Raw genomic sequence first — 20,448 nt, forward strand, 5'->3', positions numbered from 1 at the left:
TTATTTCAAATTGTTTATTAACAAATAATTTAAGTTAATAATGATGGATGTTTTGTTTATCTTTTGTTTGGTAATGACTGTGAAGGATTAGCCTAGGAAAAAAAATACATAACGATAGAATAGAGGATAGTGAAAAAAAAATTGCAATTCATTTGGTCTAACTAACTAGGCGGCCAGCGGATGCAGTGCATCTACCAGGCGGAGGATGCTGCACCGGAGCTCCAGCCACCGGAGGGGGCACCTCCACCGGAGCTCCAGCCACCCTTGGAGCCACCACTAGCAATCGGGGACTGCTGCTCCTGGACACGCATCACCTTCAGGGTTCCCCGCTGCACCACATGACCGCTCTTGAAGAAGGCTCCCTGCGCCTGATCCGCCTTCATGATGATGGCCTTGCCCTTGGAGCCGTATGTGTTGATCAGTTGGCCATTGATGGCAGCCACATCGGCGCCACCGCCACCGATGCCACCGCCCAGGGAGTCCTCCTGCAGCACCAACTGGATGATCTGCGGCAGAATGGCATTGAACTGTTGGGCATCGAAGGAGGAGGCGGCTCCACCATAGCCATGTCCCGCCGCATACGACTGTCCGTAGGAGTGCGTGTGGGAGTGCGAGTGAGAGTGGGAGTGTCCCTGGCCGTAGGAGTAGCCATTGGAGCCACCGGATGCATGATAGGCAATGGGGGCAGCTGGTGGGGCAGGAGCCGGAATAGAAATGGGAATGGAAATGGGAATGGGAGCAGGAGCTGCAACTGGTGCCGGGGACTGTTCGATGATCTTGTAGATCTGGGCCTGCTGGCCGCCATAGGATCCATGATCATGACCATAGGACTGTCCACTGGCATAACCGTGACCATGATCATGACCATGACTGTATCCGGCGGACACAATGCCGCCAGCCGATCCTCCAGCATTGCTATATCCCTGACCCTCCTGCAGAATGACCTTGATGATCTGCGAGGAGCCACCGTGTCCATGACCACCCTGGGCATAACCATGTCCCTGGGCATAGCCATGACCACCGTCGCCTCCATGACCACCTCCTCCTCCTCCTGAAGTGGGCGTGGCTATCACATTATAGGTGGTCTTGGTGCCACCTCCTCCTCCACCTCCACCCAAAAAGGACAGGAATGTGGCATTGCAGACACAAATGGTGGCCAGCAGGCAGATGAAGACCTGGCGATAAGTTAATCCGTTAAGCACACATATATCCAGAGGTCAGTCCACATCCGGTAATCCACAACTACTCACCTTCATTCTCCGGCGTTAGAAATCTCGGTTTAAGTTTTGACAAAAAAAAAAACGTGGAATCGAAGACGATACCTGTTCGTCGTACTGTTCCCGGCCAGCGAATGATGCCACTTTGCAGTCGATCCAACGTTTTTATACAAGAGTTCCGCCGGAGTTCCACCAGCACAAAACCGTTAGATGACGATGCCGCGATGGCCCGTGACGTCAGCGGCGGAGAGCCATCGATGTGGAGTCACCACCACCTGCCCGATGCTGTCCATGTTGCTCTTGTAACTCACCTGAGATCTCAATGGGACTGGGATACAGGGTGCTCGTTATACGAAAAATGTGCCCATCACAACAAATATAATTTCTATGTATGATAATGGATCAAGGTCTCCAAATCCCATCATTACTCAGCTCTTTGTGAACAAAAGTTTGTCTCAAAAAACAGTTTATTTCAATTTTAAATCCATTATTTTTTTTGTCAATAAAATAGCTAAAAATTTTATCAAAAATCTAACCAAAATCAATCAATTAATCAATAATCAAAAATGCAGATTATACGAGAATTAAACAACAAACTTTTAAAGAAATCCACTTTAAAATCGGGATCTGATTAGCAAACTTTTGGTATATTGAAATTCAGTTTTGGGTCACCTTTTTGCAAGTCAAATAAAACTTGGACACAATTGACATAAAAATGGGTCTACAAATTGACCATCATTAATACGAATTACTATTAAGCAGATTATTGGGAAATGTAGCCACAAATATTAAGAAAAAACTTGGAAATAGTTGACTGGGTCTAAAAATTACCATCAATTTAATTTGATTAAATAACATAACTTTTTTAAAGCAGATTATAAGAGAATGTATCTACACATGTTTAGAGGTATGTTAACTATGAAATTGGAGGCCAATTCTCGAAGTGTAGTTTTGGAACATTGATAAATTGGCTTAAAAATATTACCAGCGCCAAAATGAATAACTGTACAAATAATAATTTAGATCGGTAGCGAATAAACAACAATTAAACTATATATGTTTAGTTTTGGGTTACCGTTTTGCAAAACAACTAAAATTAAATAATTGTTTTTTTGTTAATATCATTTAAAAACCATTAAGTTACAAATTTAATACTCTGTATCGATTTGGTTCCAAATAGAAATAAAAAAAACTCAAAAATAATAGGTATAAAAAGACACCCTGTTGGCCGCGATCGTCTTCATCTATTTCTTCAACTGCCCAAATCATATGCAACAAAAACAAATTGCCGGCAGACAAGCAACCGAAAACCGAAACAAAAACAACAACAAAAACAAAAGCAATAAGAGTAACATAATAACAATAACAAACTCAAGCGGATAACACTATTTAACCAGTTAAAGCTTAAACAGATGCGCTCCGCTCCCGAGACGAGGTGCGTCGTAGGTCAAGTCACCGCAACAAACTGACCGGCTTTTTGCATATGATTATCGATTTGAACGGTTCGCTGTTTACACTTAAAATGAATGCGTAGATTTATTAAGAAACTTTATAGTTTTTTCAACATTTTAAAAGCTTCTGCAACCTATTCCAAATTGATATTGTTTAATAATATAAATCTGTTAAGAGATTATTTAATGCATTCTCTAAACAATCTTAATCTTTTGAATTTTGCAATACATATTTACACAACTCTTGCCAGGGACTTGTAGTCTATTATATTAACTCTACCACATATTAACTTTTTATTTTATAACTTTAAAGTTTTTTTTCAGTGTTCTAAAATTTTTAAATGTATGTTATACCTTATTTGTACATGATTGTAATGTTTGTAATTTAAATTTGGCAAAATTAAATCTCCATTACCAAACAAAGCAAGTGAAAGATTTTTCTATTATTATTATTATTATTTGTATTTATTTTTTTTTCTCCCAGTGTATGTGCTTATATTGCAACAGAAATTTTGGGCTTGGAAGGGCCAATGGTCGTGGATCGTGGATTGGCATCTCGGAATCCCAGGCAGCCGGATTATTATATCATGCAACATCGTTTTCAAATTTGTTAATTTTGTGTGCATTTTTGTATAAATTATTTAATGCGCGCTATTGCGCATGCGCAGCCCAGAAGATGCCATCTCTTTCTATCGCTCGGTCTCTCGATTTGCTGATGACCCGTTACCAGCACGTTTTTCGGTTTTAGTTTCAGTTTCAGCTTCAGTTTCGCTTAAATAGCTAAAGAAAAAATAAACATCGAAATTACAGTCGAACTTCTGTAGATCAATCAAAATCAATACGCCATAGACTAAGCCTAATGTATGGTTACAAATTTGTGCGGCCATTTAAAGTGCAAGATTGCGATCATACAACAAGTATAATTAATGTGCTTGCAGACATTTGTTCAAACATTTTTTAATGGCCTCAATTTTTATGGCCCATAACCTAACATAATATATAACATTAGTTTTGTTATATATTAATATAAGTATTCAATTAGAAATTTTGAAATCACATAAAAATTTAGATACATTTATAAATGAATATATGAATGGAAAATACAAAAAATATTGCAATATTGCAAATTTTAGACAGCTTTAAAAGTGACTTCGATAAGCGAAATTGCTCCTCCGAATTTCAATTAAAGTCTATTAAATGTTAAGGTCATTGGTCTGATGCTAAATATTTTAACAATGTTTTCTGGGGCAGTCAACGTTAGTGAAGTTTTACTGTGCATTTTAAGGTGATTGGAATTTTATCACCTCGCTGTTGTTGTTTTTACAGTGGGGCCACAAGCGTGGTTTACCTGCTGGGTGTCAAAGCATCTTGTGTTGGGGCAGGCCGGGTTCCCAGAGTCCGGAGCTCCATGAATGGTAATCGGAATTATTATAATGCGACCGATTTGACGTGGTGTGTGCAAATAGTGACTAACTGATCAATGGGCAGCGCCGCGTGGACCGGAATCGGCTTATGCAACACAAAAATGTGGTTTACGATATGTCATATATATTTAAATGTGTCGATTGAAATGTGTTTTGCCCAAAAATTCCCTAGGCAATAGCATTTCACATGCCAACGCGATGAAGACAGACTGAAGAGATTGTAAGTGAGAATAACTAACATTTACTTAATTAAGTTTAGCTAAGTATGGTTTGGTTTTACATATTTTTAATAAATATAATAATCTACAATTTATCTAGACACATTCATTGCAATAACATAATTAAGGATTTAAGTAAAGGTTAAAATTTATTAAGTTTTTTAATATGTAAAAATATGGAATAATTTGTTTAACTTCTTACAGCTGTTGACAAGTTTTAGGCTTACAAAAGACAATAGGCGTTAAGAGTATTTATTGAAACCAAAACAAAGGCAAAATCATATCCAATAAAAAAAAAATTTGGTCCTATAGTATTCAAAAAGAAAATGTTTAAAAATGTATGTTATCGAAACTGATAAGGCCAACATTTCTTTATTATCGAAGATGTTGCTTTTGTATCGGTTTTGAAAGGAAAAAATATACTCTTGGCACCTTTTAGCTATCAACAGCTGCATTTTTACAAGTGTAATACAATTATACTTGTCCGTCTTTTGTGGGCAGAATTTCTTATGGCAACAAGTCATTGGGTATCCGATAATTTGAGTACACTCCACTGAATCGGATCACCCAGCCGGTGCCATCGAAGTTGACTGTCTTGTGGAAGTGGACAACCACTTCATTGCGCTGGCTCTTGTACATTTTGGGATCGTCTTCGCCACAGAATCGCCGCATCTCATGTTCCTCACCAGTATTCTCCTTTTCTAGAATCTGCAGGTAGTCCGTCTGACAGGTGCTCTTCGAGCCAAGATTGATGTCTTAAGGTAGAACGAGAAATATATGAGATTTGGAATCTATTGTTTTAGGGCAAATTCAACTCACAACTAAAGTCAAGAAGTACTTTATTGTTGCTCGGCACACGGACGGTCCAACGACAGTCGGAGTTATTCCGAACATTGACCGGATAATAGGGATTGGTAAAGACGCCGGCGGAGTTGTAAAAGTGCCCTCCGCAGCCGGGTTCCTTATCTGCCGGAGTAGCCAGATAGGTGATGTCGATCATTTCTACTTTTCCGTACGTGTTCACATTCAGTGTCAGTCGATCCGAATGGCTGAACAGGGCCTTTCCCTCGTCCTCATAGGGACAGAACTTTTTCAAAAATTTAAATCTGTCGGCATAGATCCATAAGTAGTTATAGCAGTACACGCTATCCAGCCGCAGTTTGTTGATATAGAGACTCAGTGTGTGATTGACAGGTGCTTGAATGTTGATATCACAATGTGCTGTTTGCCGAATTCTTCCCTGAAGCCCGCCGTAAACACGGTCGCATTTGGAGGACATGGAGATCTGCAACTGGAATCCGGATCGGGGGACCAATCCATTCGTCTGATACCTTATGTACATTTCGTCGGTGCCGTGGTAAGTGTCCGGCTTCATGTTACCGCAGTATACGTGCTCCGTGGCATTTTTTGAGGATCTATCTCCATCGATTGACAGCCAGGACCCAAATTCCATAAGCCGGGCATCCTAAAAAGCGGGATTATATCAAACATAATTAGACCCACTCAGCATGATTTTATGAAGTGAAGAAACTGCTTATCACTGTGTGCAAACATAACTATATAGAAGAGCAATAACCAACACAAATTGTTATCTGTTAATTTAACAGCCCCATTATTAGTTAGGTAGATTTAAATTTAAAATATGTGTTTTAATGATCCTCACCTGTCTGCTGTAGATCTTCAGGTACTCGTCTACACAGCTTCCGTTGGCATCGGGTCCTTGCAGATCAAAGTTGACAAATTTAACAATTAACGGCGATTCGCCCATGATTCTCCAGTAGCAAGCATTGCCGTAATTCCCGCCCGGAGGTCTCAACGGACTGGTAATTGTGACTTCTTTCTGTCTGTCGGTGTGCAATTGAATGTATGGTTTACCGCAAATCCATGGTATGGCAGTTATCGTTAGATCAAAGCCGGAATCGTTCACTTGGGCATCGGTGACGAAGCGCAGGAAGATGTTATTCCGCGTGGTGTTAAGCCTGGGCGGCAGATCTTGACCGCAGAAACGTCCAATGATATCGGCAAAAGGTCCGCTGCCATCGCGCAATTCCACATAATCTTTGATGCAGTTCGCCGACTGCTGAACGTGGAAGCTGTTGAACTGTAGAGCGATTTGCTGATCATTGTTGACCCGGAAAACGATTTGGCAATCCAGATTGGAGGCGTAACCTTCCGAGTTCTTGAATTTTTCATAGTTATAGCTCACGGAACCGTTCAGCTGTATTAGCTGATCGCAGTTTGGCACCATGTTAACCAAAACTCGAAAGGAGGGCACATTATTGGTTCTCGAGTAACTGCGAATGAGACCCCAATTCTGGGCAATATTGATAATACGGAGATCCTCGCTTATGCGACCGCAGAAATGAACTAGCCGGTTTTCGAATTTGGGAATAGAACCGGCGTACACCTCGACGCCACTGTTAACACAACGGTCGTCATCATCGGAATTGATATCCAAAAGCTCGAATTTAATAATGATCTTGTGACCTTCGGGTGCAGTCAAATTCCAGAGACAATCATTTTCAGGCATTTGGGAGGATTCAATCACTCCCGCTGTGCTGATTACACCTCCACATTGAATAGTGCTGTAGTGCAATATGAAACCATGAAAATTTTCTAGGTTTTCATAACGAAAAAGAAGACTAATCGATTCCCTGCCTGTGTATTTAGTAATGTTATTAATTTGATTCCGTGAATTGCAGACAGTGGTGTTCTTTACGTTATCCTCGGCATCTCGCATGTACATGGTGAGTTCGTAGACTTCACAAACGTCGGGCCTTCGTGAGAAGCTGACCTGGACCCCTTGTCCCACTGAGGGATTTCTGGGTACTATAGTCCAACTACATTGCCATTTTTCTTTGATGCTGCTCGTGTAATCTGGACTGGTCAACTGCTGGTCCTTCTCATCGGCGTAAAGTACTCCTCCGCAATTTACCTCGAACCTGACCGCAAAACCATCGCCCAGCACATTGCCATCGGATCGGAAGATCAGTCGCAGATACGTTGTTGTGGTGTTGATCATCTCCGGCGGCGATCGACCACAAATACGCTGCAGATCGGTCCAATTACCGGACGATTCTTGGCGTTGCTGAACGAGCAGATAGTCCTTGGTGCAGCCGGAGCTCTCCTCGATGTAGAAACGATCGTGGAAGGTGAGACCAATGTGGTAACCCGACTCCGCCTCCACCTCCCAGATGCATTCCACGTTATTTTTGTACTGCTCACGAAAATTGATGTCGCGGTATGGTGGGGTCACCTTGCCACCGCATACCGATCCGTACGTAATGGTCACATTGAACGTGGCATTGGGGATGAAGTAATCCGAGTGGTATTCCAAGAAGATACCGTTATATATCGGCAATTTTAGAGCGTATGTATGGTTGCAGAATGTTCCTAGCAATTTAGAGCGCTGATATGGTTCCTTGTATATCTGAAATAGTGGTAAAATTACACAAAATAAACAAACGGCATGATATTAATGGCTTGTGTCATAAAAACCAAAAAGTGAAATAAAACAAATCTCTTACTTTGAGGTAGTGGTGAGAACAATCCGTCTCGTTTGATCCAGCAGCCGAGGGCGAAGTGGGCAGGCTGACCTGCAGCAACACCTCCAACAGGATATCATGGTAAACGTATGCGCCAATTGGTGGTCGAATGAGCCAAGCACAGTCTATGGCTCCCTGAATCGCATCCATTCCCGATGGCTGTTCAATCGTCATTTGCTGACCCACTTCGAGGGTTATCACTCCACCGCAGGCTTGCATGCTATATTCCAATACTAGATTCTGCAAGGATTGATGGACGCCGACCCTGACTTTCACTTGAATGGGGAACGGCACTCCAAGAGAGGGAGGGTTCTGACTCGCCGTGGGGGACTTAAAGGCACAGAGGATATTCCCCTTCAGCGTTTTCGACCGATTCATATCGATTATCCGGAGCGGCGATGACATAAAGCAGCCAAATCGAAACCAATCTATCGAATGGTTATGGTCGAATTGTTTCACCTGAAAAAAAGGAATTCAAGTGAGATTTCATCAAGTGTTCCTTAATAGAGATTATGAATTGAGAGTAAAAATATAATAAAAAACAAAAACAGACATTGCCTCATTGTTTTTTAACATATACGCATATAAATCAAGAGGTAGTCGTTTTGTAAATTATTTGATTTTTGTTATAAGATTATAAACACTTACCCGAATCAGAATGGTGCTGTCCAACGCTGGCTCCATGTTATAGCTGCAGAAAAGTGGCTGAGTGAGATTGACACCTTGAAAGGCCAGCTCCTTGACCTGATCTTGCTCGATCTCGAGCAGCTGGCACGAACTGGTCCCGAAAGCACTGAAGCGTATCTTTATTCTCTGATTAGCTAGGGGCAATAAAAGGGTTTTGATGCTCATTGTATTTTGGTAGGACTCAATAACCGCAGGCGGATGACTGTCGCTGTTCCATATAATAGAGAGCATATCGCGATCGTTGGCAATTTGAAGGTATCGTTCCCAGAGGTACTCATAGTGGTTCGGCCTCTCGTCCATGTTGAAGTCTAGAACTTCCAGGCGCACTCGTTGGCCCTTGGGTACCTCCAAGTGCCAGTCACAGAACTTTACTGTGTCGGGACCTTCGGGATAGTCGGGTGATATAAGAAAGCCCTGAGTGGCCACGATGGTCTCACTGCAGCGGGAACGCACTGACTTGTAGCGGAAACGGAATCCCTGACCCTCCGGCATAGTGCCCTTCCGATAACGGTATCGGATCACGATCATGTTGCTCTCGGTATACAGGTGTTGAGGAGTGTGTCCGCAGATTGTTCTGTTCGCGCCCTCAAGCAGCAGATGGTTATCCATGAAGCACCCGCCATTCTTCTCTTCGGGGATCTCGAGATACTCAATGTTCAGCTCGATATGGTGGTCGCTCTCCAGTTCGATGGTGTACACACACTCCCCCACTTCGTCGCTGTCGGTCAGCAGGAGATTGGGCGGCGGTGAGGTTATGACCCCATCGGGACTGTGATAGGAGCCACCGCAACGGGCCAATCTCAAACTGGCCTTGAAGCCCATATGCGGATTTAAAATATCCGTGTAGTAGAGGATTTTCAGCTGATTGCCGGAGGAGTAGATGGTGTCCGGCTTGCGATTGCCGCAAAATCGACCAATCTGTCGACTTAACGTCGTGCGGCCATCGAACACCTGCACGTACTCGTCCAGGCAATCTGAATCCTTCGAGTCCAGATCGAATTTATCCTCAAAGTTCAACACAATGCGATGCTGTATCGGAGCTCTCACAGTCCACATGCATTCGGTATGCGCTTTAGGGATATCGGGGTACGCAGGTGAGCTGATGAACTCTTCACCTCCGTCAGCGGATAGTTCGATTCCGGCAGAACAGCCCAGATCCACTTCCTCGAAACGGAAGGTCACTCGAAAACGGGGTGTGCCCACGTACTGTAATTTTACATAGGCCCTATTCGAAGAGGTTTCCAGGACACCCTGAATATTATTGTCACAGTATTTGCCGCTGCCCAAAACGGGCGAGTCTTGATCGAGTCCATTGTGTAGGATAAGGAAATTATCACAGTGATTGAAATCACCACCACTATTCTGAAACTGTGATTCGGGAAAGTCGATCTTGATTCTCCTGCCCTGCCGCACCTCCAAGGTCCACTCACACTCCTGGCTGCTCCCCTGGACATCTTTGATCTGCAGGACCTCCGTAATGTTGACCCGCCCTTTCACGGACTTTATATGCGAACCACAGGCCGTATTCACCGTAGCATTGAAACCGGTCTGATTAAATGATGCATCCGAATTGAACTCCACCCGAAGATAGGGCTTTCCGTGGAAGCTTATATTACTGGATTCACTGGGAAAAGAGCATAGTGTACTCAACTCCGACCAGTTGTGAAGGTCACTACTGCTAGAGATCTTTAAGTAGTCCGCTAAGCACTCAATTCCGGGAGCACTGAACACCTCCAGATCAACTTTAACCAGCTTTATCATCGCATGTTCGGCCGGATTTAGGGGTTTCAAAATGCAACTACAGTTCAAGTCATGTTCGTAGCCGTTCGGATAGCCCGGCGAGTGCAAATCGATGGCCGTTTGGTCAATAATTAGCAGCTGGTTTGCACAGATACTCGTTTCCGAGTGCAGCACTTTCGTGGACAACTGGTGCCATCTTAGGCGGAATGGTGCGCCGTTGGCGGTGATACATATCACATTTCCGCTCGATTGGATGGGCCCTTCGGGATCTGTGACTTCGATTTGATCTGAATCAGCCGAAAAGCCGTCGTAGAAGCGTAAATGCGGTTGGTCTACATCCTTAAGGTGGAGCACTGTTACCACCACCAAATAGCCCTCGTCCACGGAAATTCGCCACAAGTACGAGCCATCGAACTTGCTAGGAAAGTGGGGTGATTCCACAATGCCATCATCGCCATTCAAATTGTTATTGCGTTCTAAAAATGGTGATTATTTGAGTTGTTTTGTTTTCTTCTTTTTTTCTTTTTTTTCTTTTTTTCTTTTTTTTTCTTTTTTTTTTCTTTTTTTTCTTTTTTTTTAATTTTATTGGAATTTTTTGTGTATAAATATACTCACCATAGTTGTAAAAGGCAATGAATCCCGCGTTCTCATTGGCATCATCGCTCTTGAACTTCATCCAGATGGAACTGCGCGAGTGTATCGTACTGGGCACCTGGGAGCCACAGTAAACTCCTATAAGGTTTCCCCTCGCCGAACCCTCGCGCACCTCCAGATAATCCCGATTGCAGCCCTCCGATTCCTCAATTCTCATCGATTCCAAGGTGAGACTGAGGGCATTGCCCTGGCTGGCCTTTAGCTCCCAGATGCACTCAATGTCTGGGGGATACGCGTCGGGGTAGTGCGGCGAACTGAAACGACCGCTAATGGCGGTGTATACGCTGCCACATGTCGCGTCCATGATCATGAAGTTAGCCTCGAACTCGTCCACCAACTGGAGGGGCACATTAATGGTCAGAGCCTGGCCTTCGGAGTAAAAGGCCGGCGGGTGGGAGCGGCAGTATTGGAGACTTGGTGTGCCGGCGACCTCCGTACCCTCGTAGATCTTTACGCAGTCGTCCTCAGTTGGAGTGACCTCATCGCGCAACCTTATATGCGTAGGCGTAAAAATGATTCGGTTGCTTGGCTCCTGGGCTTGCAGCACCCACACACAGTTCTCGTTTTGCTTCGGCTGGAGTGCCAACTGAATGTACTTCAAGTCCGTATCCCTAATGATAACCTGCAAGAAACGAAGAATAGTTTACTCTACGGGCGACTTAAGTACATATTTGGAAACCTGGAGAACGCACCGTCTGACCACAGGACTCGTGGAAGTGCAGCCGGAATGGGGTGAATTTGTAGATGCCATAGAGGAAGTATCGCACCAGTGCTCGATTGGTAGTTGAAACTATCGATGTGTTAAATTCATCCCTTCCATTGCATATCTTAAACAACATATGATCCTCGGCGTCGTCGTCTGTGAGATCGACGGCCTCTATAAACTTCGAGGTGCAGTTGCCATGCTCCCACATTTTTGAATCCAGGTTTTGCACCTCGAACACAATACTGTGGTGAGGGGGCGCCTCCACTTGCCACTCGCATCGTGCGTCCATTAAAAAGGGGACTGGGTCGCTTAGCAGCTGAATCACTCTGTTCCTGGTCGAGATCTTGCCACCACAAGCTGCGTGAATGAAAAATATGCAATTATGAAAATACCTTAATAAGTTGGACAGCACTAAGACACTAAAAGCGAAAATCTTATCAAGTCATTTCTACACCCGAACCCTCGAATCGGATATCTGGATAATAGGGATTTTTATAGACCACAACTTTATGCTCACTTTTTTCCACTGTTCGATAGGTGGCGTTGAAGCCTCGCCCATTATGCGATCCGTCCGAGACAAAACGTACGTGCATCCTATGTCCAGAACTGGTGAGAACCAACTTGAGCCTGGAGCCACAATGGCGCTCGTTTGCCAGCATCTCAGTTTTATGGTCAGAAACCTAAATGTAATGGATTATTATGTGTGGTTCAGGAAATAAACAATGGCCAAACTCACCGTCAGCGCATCTTTGGTGCAATTGACGCTCTCCTCGATATCCAAATCGGTAATAGTAAGCTCGATGGCCTTTTCTCGTACCACTTCGATTAGCCAGTAGCACTCCATGTTGTTGGGATACATTTTCGGGTGGTTCGGCGAATGGAAAGTGCCGTTTTCGCCGTACAGGCTCTCCAAACAGCCAACCACTTGGTAGTCCAACTGAAAATTCAAGCTGCTGGCATTGTGGACAATGGTTAGCAGATCATCTTTGGAATCAACCACACCGGGGGACAAGATGGCGTCGATATCGCGACCATCTATGATGTACAATCCAACCGGCGGGACACCAGGCAAATGCTGCAAATGAGAGACTTCCAGGCGAATGTGATTGCCCTTGGGAGCCCGAATTGTCCATCTGCAATTCACTAGCATGTTCTCCCAATTGAGTTCCATGTAGTTCACACTCTCGATGGTTCCAAAGGGGGCCGTCAGGTTTTGTACGCAATTGGGTGTGTATGATATCCGGAATCCGCGGTGGGAGTGGGAACGTGAATACGAATCGGAATGGAAGACCACGGTGGCTTGGCTGGTATTCAGATTAATCTGTTCCATTGTCCGTTTGCAGATTGTCTTTGCCGGCCGATCGCCGGGCATTTGAAATCCCGAGTAGATCTCCAACCTTTCTAAAACGCATTGGTCCAGAAAGAATCCTCGAATATTAATGTCCTCGATGAGCAGTGAAACCCCCGATCCGGGGTGCACGCTCAACCACCACTTGCAGTTTAAATGGGCGGGAAACGCATTCGGGTATCTGGGTGAGAGGATGACCCCCGTGCTGGAAGGCAGGTGACCACCGCATTGGATGGCTATCTGGCGCCAGCGGAGGTGGAAGCCACGCCCACTGATTGCTGAATCCGTATGAAAGAGCAATCGAAACTCGTAGCCGAAACTGGGTATCCGCGTGGTTATTGTCCTCCCACAGAAGCGTCCTATTAGCGGGGAATCTATGCCTCCCCCATTTCTAACCTCCAGATAATCCCCAGTGCACTTAGGGGAGTACTCCAAATCGAAAAAATCGATCTCAATTTCCAGCTGATAGTTGAAGGGTCCAGTCAAGTGCCAATCGCAGTCCAAGCTGGAGGAATAGTTTGTCATCGGATAACCTGGAGATCTTAGCTCCCCACTGGAACCGTGAATGTGGCCACCGCACTCTTTACGATCCTCAAATGAGTAAGACAACTCGAAAAGGTCTTCTCCTAGTTTTATAAACGAGCTGTACTTGATGACCAGATGGTTTGAATGGCTCACCAGATCATCCGGCATCGATCTGGAGTGACAGAATCTGCCCAGGGACGTGTTCTTAGCATCTGTAAGCTGGGCATTCAAACTGTCGAAAATCTCTATAGAACCGAATGTACAGTCATCAAAGGGGCTGGCAAATTGCAATTGATTCCAATGCAGTCGGATGGCCTTTTTGGGCGGAGCCAGTATCACCCAATAGCACAAGTCATCCGGATTCTCTGGCAAACGGATGTGATCGCCAGGCGTCGTGTGCACTCCGCCGCATTTCCGACTTCCAGTGGACAAAACTTCGTACTCGAACTTGAAGCCACGACCCGTACTGTCTGCATTTGTGGTCAGTTGGTATTGCAGGTAATTCGTCCGGCTGATAAACTCCTGTTGCGGCTTATTCTTGCTGCAGTAGGGCCCCAGGATCTGACGGTTCAGCCCATCGATTATCTGTAGAAATAAGGAAATTATGAAGAGGGATAAAAAAATCTGTTATGGGTGCCAAATTCGTTTTCTTATTAACCAATATTTTAATTGAGAATTATATTATATTATATATATATATATATATATATATATATATATAAATAATACCCAAATCAAGAAAAGGCAGTTCTTGAACCTTGGTTAGTTCAAACTTTGTATTTAATCTTTAGTAAGACCTAAAACAAGAATGGGAAGTTGTTTACATCATTATGTTCTTGTACATCAGTACATTTGTAAAATTGAACAAATTATTGCCGCTATTCTGCATATGTATGTATGTATGTATGTACGTACTAAATTTTCCTAATGTTTGCAGTGAAAATTTCGATTTACTTACTTATTTATCTTAATTTTTATACCCGTTATTCGTAGGGTAAAAGAGTATATTGTATTTGTTGAAAAGTTGCCGACTCTATAAAGTGGTAACCTGAATGACGAGTATAAAATTACTATAATTTTGCTGCTTACAAGCTTAATGTCCTGTGTTCATACATGCATATATATTCAAAAAGAAGAATGGAGAAGTAAAGACGAGAAGAGACAAGAAAAAAATGCGAGAGAAATATTTCCGTTATCTCTCTCAAAAGCTCTCTTCATTCATTTCATATGTCTTTTTTATCCAGGAGCGCATTTAAAGTAAGATATTTCGAGGTAAAGACCTTCTTTCAGTTTGTGTTGTTATTGTAGGTGTACAGAAAACTTTTCGTGGGGAAATTGTTCCCTCTGACCGCTCCCGTCTCTCGAGTCGAAAACTCGATTTTATCTCTTTCATCGGCAAAAAGACAAACAATTAAATCAAATTGTCGTGTGTTTCGGATTTAAAAAGTTATTAAAACGATTTCAAAGGCGTAATAAAAAGTCAGTTATACAAAATAGTTGCCGCTCTGACAATTTAATTTGGTGCGTTTTTTTTTTTTATGTTTTAAAAATGAAAACAAATGCGTCTTAAGTGAAAACAGTTATAATACATACATTCTCCGAAGTTATTTGAAATATTTCTTTATATGAATTTTAATTTTTTTTAGTGGTAACAAAATACAAATTAATTAATATGAATGCTTTAGAGCAATAACAAAACTATTCAAGACACAAATTTCAATAGAGGTATGTATGTATGTAAGTGTGTATATTAAAATCTTAGGAAGGGGCAAATATGTATTTTGTTAACGAAATATTATTTTTTTTTGAGGATTTGGAATGCTCACCTTTAAGTTAGTAGTTGAACAGTCTTTATCATTTTTAACTTCTTGATAATTTTCATAGTCTTCATCGTCGTTCTCGGTGCTTTGCAGCTCAAAGTCTATCAGCTTCACGCTGATCAAAGTGTTGCTGGGTGTTCTAATCGTATAGGTGCACAGGCGATCGCTCCTGGTCAGATTTGGATATCCGGGGGAGGTCAAAGTACCTGTGTTACTGTCCAATGTGAAGTCACAGGACATTCGGTAATTTAGCTCGAAGCTGCCTGCGACGGCATAGAACTTAACCATCACTCGATTTGACTGCGAGGTGAAAGATGGTGGATTGGAGACCGCTGCATCCGATCCGCAGATCTTGTCCCTCAGAGCAGTACTATCCTCATCTATCAGTTCCACGCAGTCCAGGGTGCCCAACTCCAGGTGGACAAACTGAATGACTATCTGTTCACCCGCCGCCAATTGAATCTCGTATTCGCAGAAAGCTCCACTGGTTGGCTGTCCAACTGCAGATGATGCCGATATGGTACCCATCTTGGCAGTGTAGGAGCCACCGCAGCCGGGCACAGAATCCACCGCGGAATAATGAATGCGGAATCCCGCATCGCTACCCTCCGCATCCGAGTGGAACTCAATTTCCGCCCGGTGGGTGGGCAAAATCAGTGGCTCCGGATGCCCACTACTGCAGAATTTGACCAATTGGCGACCAGAAATGCTGTCTTTGATCTGAAAATCAAGTGGTTTTTAAAATTATAATTAACAATTACCACTTAATTATATTTATTTATTTGGTTGGTAAACTCAAGGTTACACTTGGTATTAAGACCTTTTTGTAACATAACACTCAACATTCATTTTTTAGAATCCATAAAATATACATATTTTCAAGAATATTTGTACTTAATCCCACAACAATTTCCTTAAACCCTTAAGATTACATTTAAAACGGATTTTAAGATGAATATCAGTAGTTTTTTTTTTAAGAACCACAACAATATGTAAGAACATTTCTTTATATCAATAATATTTTCTTTAAAAAAATTAAAATTAATAAATTTTTTATTTGTTTTCGATATAAGTGTAACCTTAACATTCCATACTCACCAGGACAAAGTCAAAATTGCAATTATCATGCTCCTCCAGTTGAAAACTTATAAATGTGAGCTTGATGCGCTTGGTCATTGGTGCCACCAAATGCCAGCGGCAGTCCATGTTCTTTAAATAATTTCCCGGTGATCCTGGCGAATAGAGTGTGCCACTGTCCTCGACATCCAACTTGCCACCGCATTGCGGTTCAATCGAGTTCCACGTGAGATCAAATCCCTCCTTTGCAGTCGCATTGTCAGAGTGGAAACGCAGAGACAACTGATTCCCGGAGGACACAATATTGCCGCTGTTTGGAAACTGGGCTCCACAATAGCGGCCAATTAGTCGGTCTTCTTTAGACTTGCCGTCGTTAATTTGCAGCCAATCGAATCGGCACTCCGTTGAGTCCTCCAGATCGAAGCTATGAAAGGTCACATTCAGGACCAACGATTCATTGGTTTGGATTAGCCAGTCACACCGCGAATTGTGTTCGTATTGCCCGCCTTTCGGTGGATATTTCAACCTGCCCCTTTCGGCACTTAGGATGTCGTTGCAGGCACTGTGTTCTATGGAGCACAGGTGTCCAACATAGCCCGGAAAACACTGGCACACAAAGCCATCGGCAACTGTGTTTTCGATACTACAGATCCCCATGTTTTGGCACGGATTCGGATCGCATTTATTCGACTCCGGCTCGCATATCGGCGGACGGAATCCTTGGGGGCACAAGCAAGTAAAGTTTGAGGGACCTTCGTCACGGCAAATACCATTATTCTGTGTATTTATTGAAAAACAATCGAAGTTAATGTTAGTTAATAATGGGATCAATATTAAATCGAGCCTTAACCAATAAGAAATTTACAAAAAAAATACTTTCCCAATTGGAATATAAAGAATATTGCAAGGCAAGTAAATAATGTATTTTAAAAATTTACAAATTCACAAATATGTAACGCGTTAAAAAAACTATTTATCAATTGTCAATCTGTGGTATTTCCAACCAAGATAGAGTTAACTATAAACCTTGACAGAATACGGTATTTAACACTAAACAAATATAAAAAACTTCTTAAAATCAATAATTGTTCAAGTAATAACAATAAACTGGAAAAAATAAATTTATAATAACCATAAAATATATTAATACTTTACTTTTAACTACTTACCTTTTTTTACAATATAAAGTTGCTGCTAAGCGGTTTTTATACACTGATAAAAAAAAACCTAGTAAATCCAAATTTTTTGTACTCAATTTAAATATTTTTCGCTTTGATTTTCATTGCGTTGCGGTTTTAGTTATTTTAAATTTAAAAATATTACAATTTTTTTATTTGACTATGTTAGGAATTGATTTTAATATATAAAAAATGGTTTTATTTTGAAAATAAAAGTAAAATTAAATTAAATGCATTTAAATCAATCAGGAACTGTTTAAAATTTAATATCTTTCACATTGATTAAAACATTTGAAAATAAAATCTTGCAACTTGTATATAATATAATCATTTAATATTTAATTTTATTTTTTAATTTAATAATTATTTTTACTAATCCATTTTTTTATCAGTGTGTATATTTAAGAGGGCAAACTTACAAGGCAAGGTTGACGTTGACAATTTGTGGTCGATCCGTTGCGGCAGCCACTCGGACCGTAACCCGTTCCCATCATGCCCATTGGGCAGCTGCAGGATGCCGATCCGGAAAGCAACTGACAAGTGGCCACCGGATGGCAGGGATTGTTCTCCGGCGGGCAACTTCTGTAGCTTGTTTCACCCGGAACACTATTTTCCGACGGAATCCGTTCGCACACCAACCCATCGCCGGTCCAGCCCATTGGACATTCTCCGCAATGATGCGATCCGTAGGTGTTTATGCATTGGACCCTGGGATGAAGACTACAGCCACCATTGTTCGTCTGGCATTCGTCCAAGTCCTGGCAGGACCATCCATTTCCGGTTAGGCCAACGGGACAGGGCGAGCAGGTGAAGCTGCCCGGCAGATTGATGCATTTGGTGGAGCAGGGCGCATGGCCCGATGACCCAACGCTGCACTCGTCCACATCCTGGTCACAGGCGGGAGTCAGTCCATTGGTCGTCCAACCAGGATCGCAGAGGCAACGGTAGCCGGTGGCCTCTGAGCTTGGTACGCATGACCCGTGGCCACAGAGTTCCCAGGAACTCGACTGCAAACAGTCCGCCCTTCGCTGGGTGCAGTGCATCCCATGCCAACCCGCTGCACACAGGCAACTGTATGTGCCAGGCCGATTGTGGCACTCGGCTCCATTCTGGCAACCCAGATCGGTGCCCTCGTACAGGGCGCACTCGTTAACGTCCACCTCGCACAAATTGCCCTACAAAAATTACACGCAATTCGAAATTTAAGGGGATTTCTCCTCAATCCAATATTTGGGTTAAAATTTGTTTTTTGAGGGTGTACTCACCTCGAAGTTCGATGGACATTCGCAATAATACGAGGTGAAATTGTTGACACATTTTCCTCCATTTTGGCAGGGTGCATTTTTACACTCTAGATTTGCCATGTCATATGAAAAGTTCTCCACCACCCGAAGCTGCTCCTTGAGGCGTTCCAACAGAGCCTCCGAAACGCTTGAGCTATCCCGATAGCGCGAAATAACGAACTTTAATTAAGGCTATCACTTGTATCCAAAATACTCTTTTCATGGCAATTGCTTACATGAGTTTCGAATTAACTTCCAGTTAAACTCCATTGAACTCACTCCCATTTATAGGTTTTGGTTTTTTTTTTTTTTGATATGGGTTTTCCTCGAAACCACTCGTTTTTAAGCTGTTTAACACTCTAACCCAAAAATTTATGAACCAATCGGTTCTTACAAAAAAAAATGTACACGTGTGTAAGATGACAAATTGACTGCCTTAACTAACGATACTAATTTTAAAATTAAACTAATTTTAAAAGCTTTATAAAATTAAAAAAAAAAACGTAAATTTTTCAATAAAAATCGTAGTACAAAATTTCAGTTTACAATATTTTTATTTTACTTCGTTTATTTTAATTATTTTTGAGACTCACTAATATGAAAATTGTGCTAATTAATTTTCCGAAAATTCTGTCACAAATGTTCTTCTTTGGCTTGAAAAAGTTTTTTAACATTTTTTTTTATACGAATTTTCGTATACTAGTAGGCAAACCAGTATTTACAATATACTAAATATACAACAGAAAATATTGTTTAAACTCAGAACAACAATATTTTGAAGTGTGTTTTTGAAACCCCCTAAACACGGTTATCTTTTACGTTTTCCTCAATTATATAAAAATTCAAAGGTTTTAGAGAAACTCGCATCGTCATTTTTTATGCGAAACTTGTATGTTACGTATACGTAATCCTTATAAGGATTCGAAAAATGTTTACCTATTTAACAGTTTATCCAGCATGGCACTCAACCCTTTGGGCCCAAAAGCTCGCATTTGAAAATCATTCAGCTGATCCTCTAGCTGATCCCTTACGACTTTTTCGACGGAATTCCATTCAGTTTTGGGATCAATGGTTTTGGGTCCACCGGTGGCCATCAGAAGGTCCAGCACATCGATTTCTTCGTTGATGGTTAGCCGCGAATTTCCAGACAACAGAATACTGATATTGCGATCTACTCCGGATGCGAAAATTAGATTCCCATCTCTGCTTATGATACTTGGCCTAGTAATATCAACAAATGGAACGAATCTTAGCCAAAATATTTTTAAATTTTAAATGGTATAAAATTTTTTTCTGGGAGTCTTACGAATTGACAATACATTCGGAATTAGGCAAAGTATCCGTAATAAGAAAAATGACCAAAAACATTTGAAGTCTGGTCCACACAGCTTCTTTCATTTTGTCACATTTAATTCAAAAACACTAAAAAAAAAACATTAAAAAGTGTCTAGAAAATATAAACTGGTCCGTTGAAATAACTATGATCGACTGAGCTCGTTTCGGATATTATTCTAAATTAAAATTTACGGAGCGGGGGCGTTTCGAAAAAACGCAGATTGATAAGAATTTGATAGA

The 20,448-nt window shown here is 42.1% G+C and overlaps 2 protein-coding genes across 2 annotated transcripts; both read right to left on the reverse strand.

Annotated features, from left to right (window-relative positions):
• LOC108137606 (keratin, type I cytoskeletal 9) lies at positions 1 to 1,362 on the reverse strand. The gene is made up of 2 exons (XM_017259381.2): positions 1,251 to 1,362; positions 1 to 1,175 (listed from the first exon to the last, which is right to left on the reverse strand). The coding sequence occupies exons 1-2, from the start codon at positions 1,254 to 1,256 to the stop codon at positions 192 to 194; spliced, it is 990 nt and encodes a 329-aa protein (XP_017114870.1). The 5' UTR covers positions 1,257 to 1,362; the 3' UTR covers positions 1 to 191.
• Positions 1,363 to 4,465: 3,103 nt separating this feature from the next.
• On the reverse strand, positions 4,466 to 20,342 carry LOC108137728 (cubilin homolog). The gene is made up of 15 exons (XM_017259626.2): positions 20,180 to 20,342; positions 19,810 to 20,094; positions 18,856 to 19,027; positions 18,010 to 18,765; positions 16,434 to 17,189; positions 15,342 to 16,055; positions 12,379 to 14,100; positions 12,160 to 12,322; positions 11,629 to 11,999; positions 10,898 to 11,558; positions 8,504 to 10,758; positions 7,838 to 8,314; positions 5,974 to 7,740; positions 5,130 to 5,775; positions 4,466 to 5,065 (listed from the first exon to the last, which is right to left on the reverse strand). Exons 1-15 carry the CDS (start codon positions 20,269 to 20,271, stop codon positions 4,818 to 4,820), a joined length of 11,085 nt encoding a protein of 3,694 aa, XP_017115115.1. The 5' UTR covers positions 20,272 to 20,342; the 3' UTR covers positions 4,466 to 4,817.
• Between the last annotated feature and the right edge of the window lie 106 nt (positions 20,343 to 20,448).

The sequence above is a fragment of the Drosophila elegans genome, unplaced genomic scaffold (genome assembly GCF_018152505.1).
Source record: "Drosophila elegans isolate 14027-0461.03 unplaced genomic scaffold, ASM1815250v1 contig_149, whole genome shotgun sequence".
Classification (NCBI taxonomy): Eukaryota; Metazoa; Arthropoda; class Insecta; order Diptera; family Drosophilidae; genus Drosophila; species Drosophila elegans.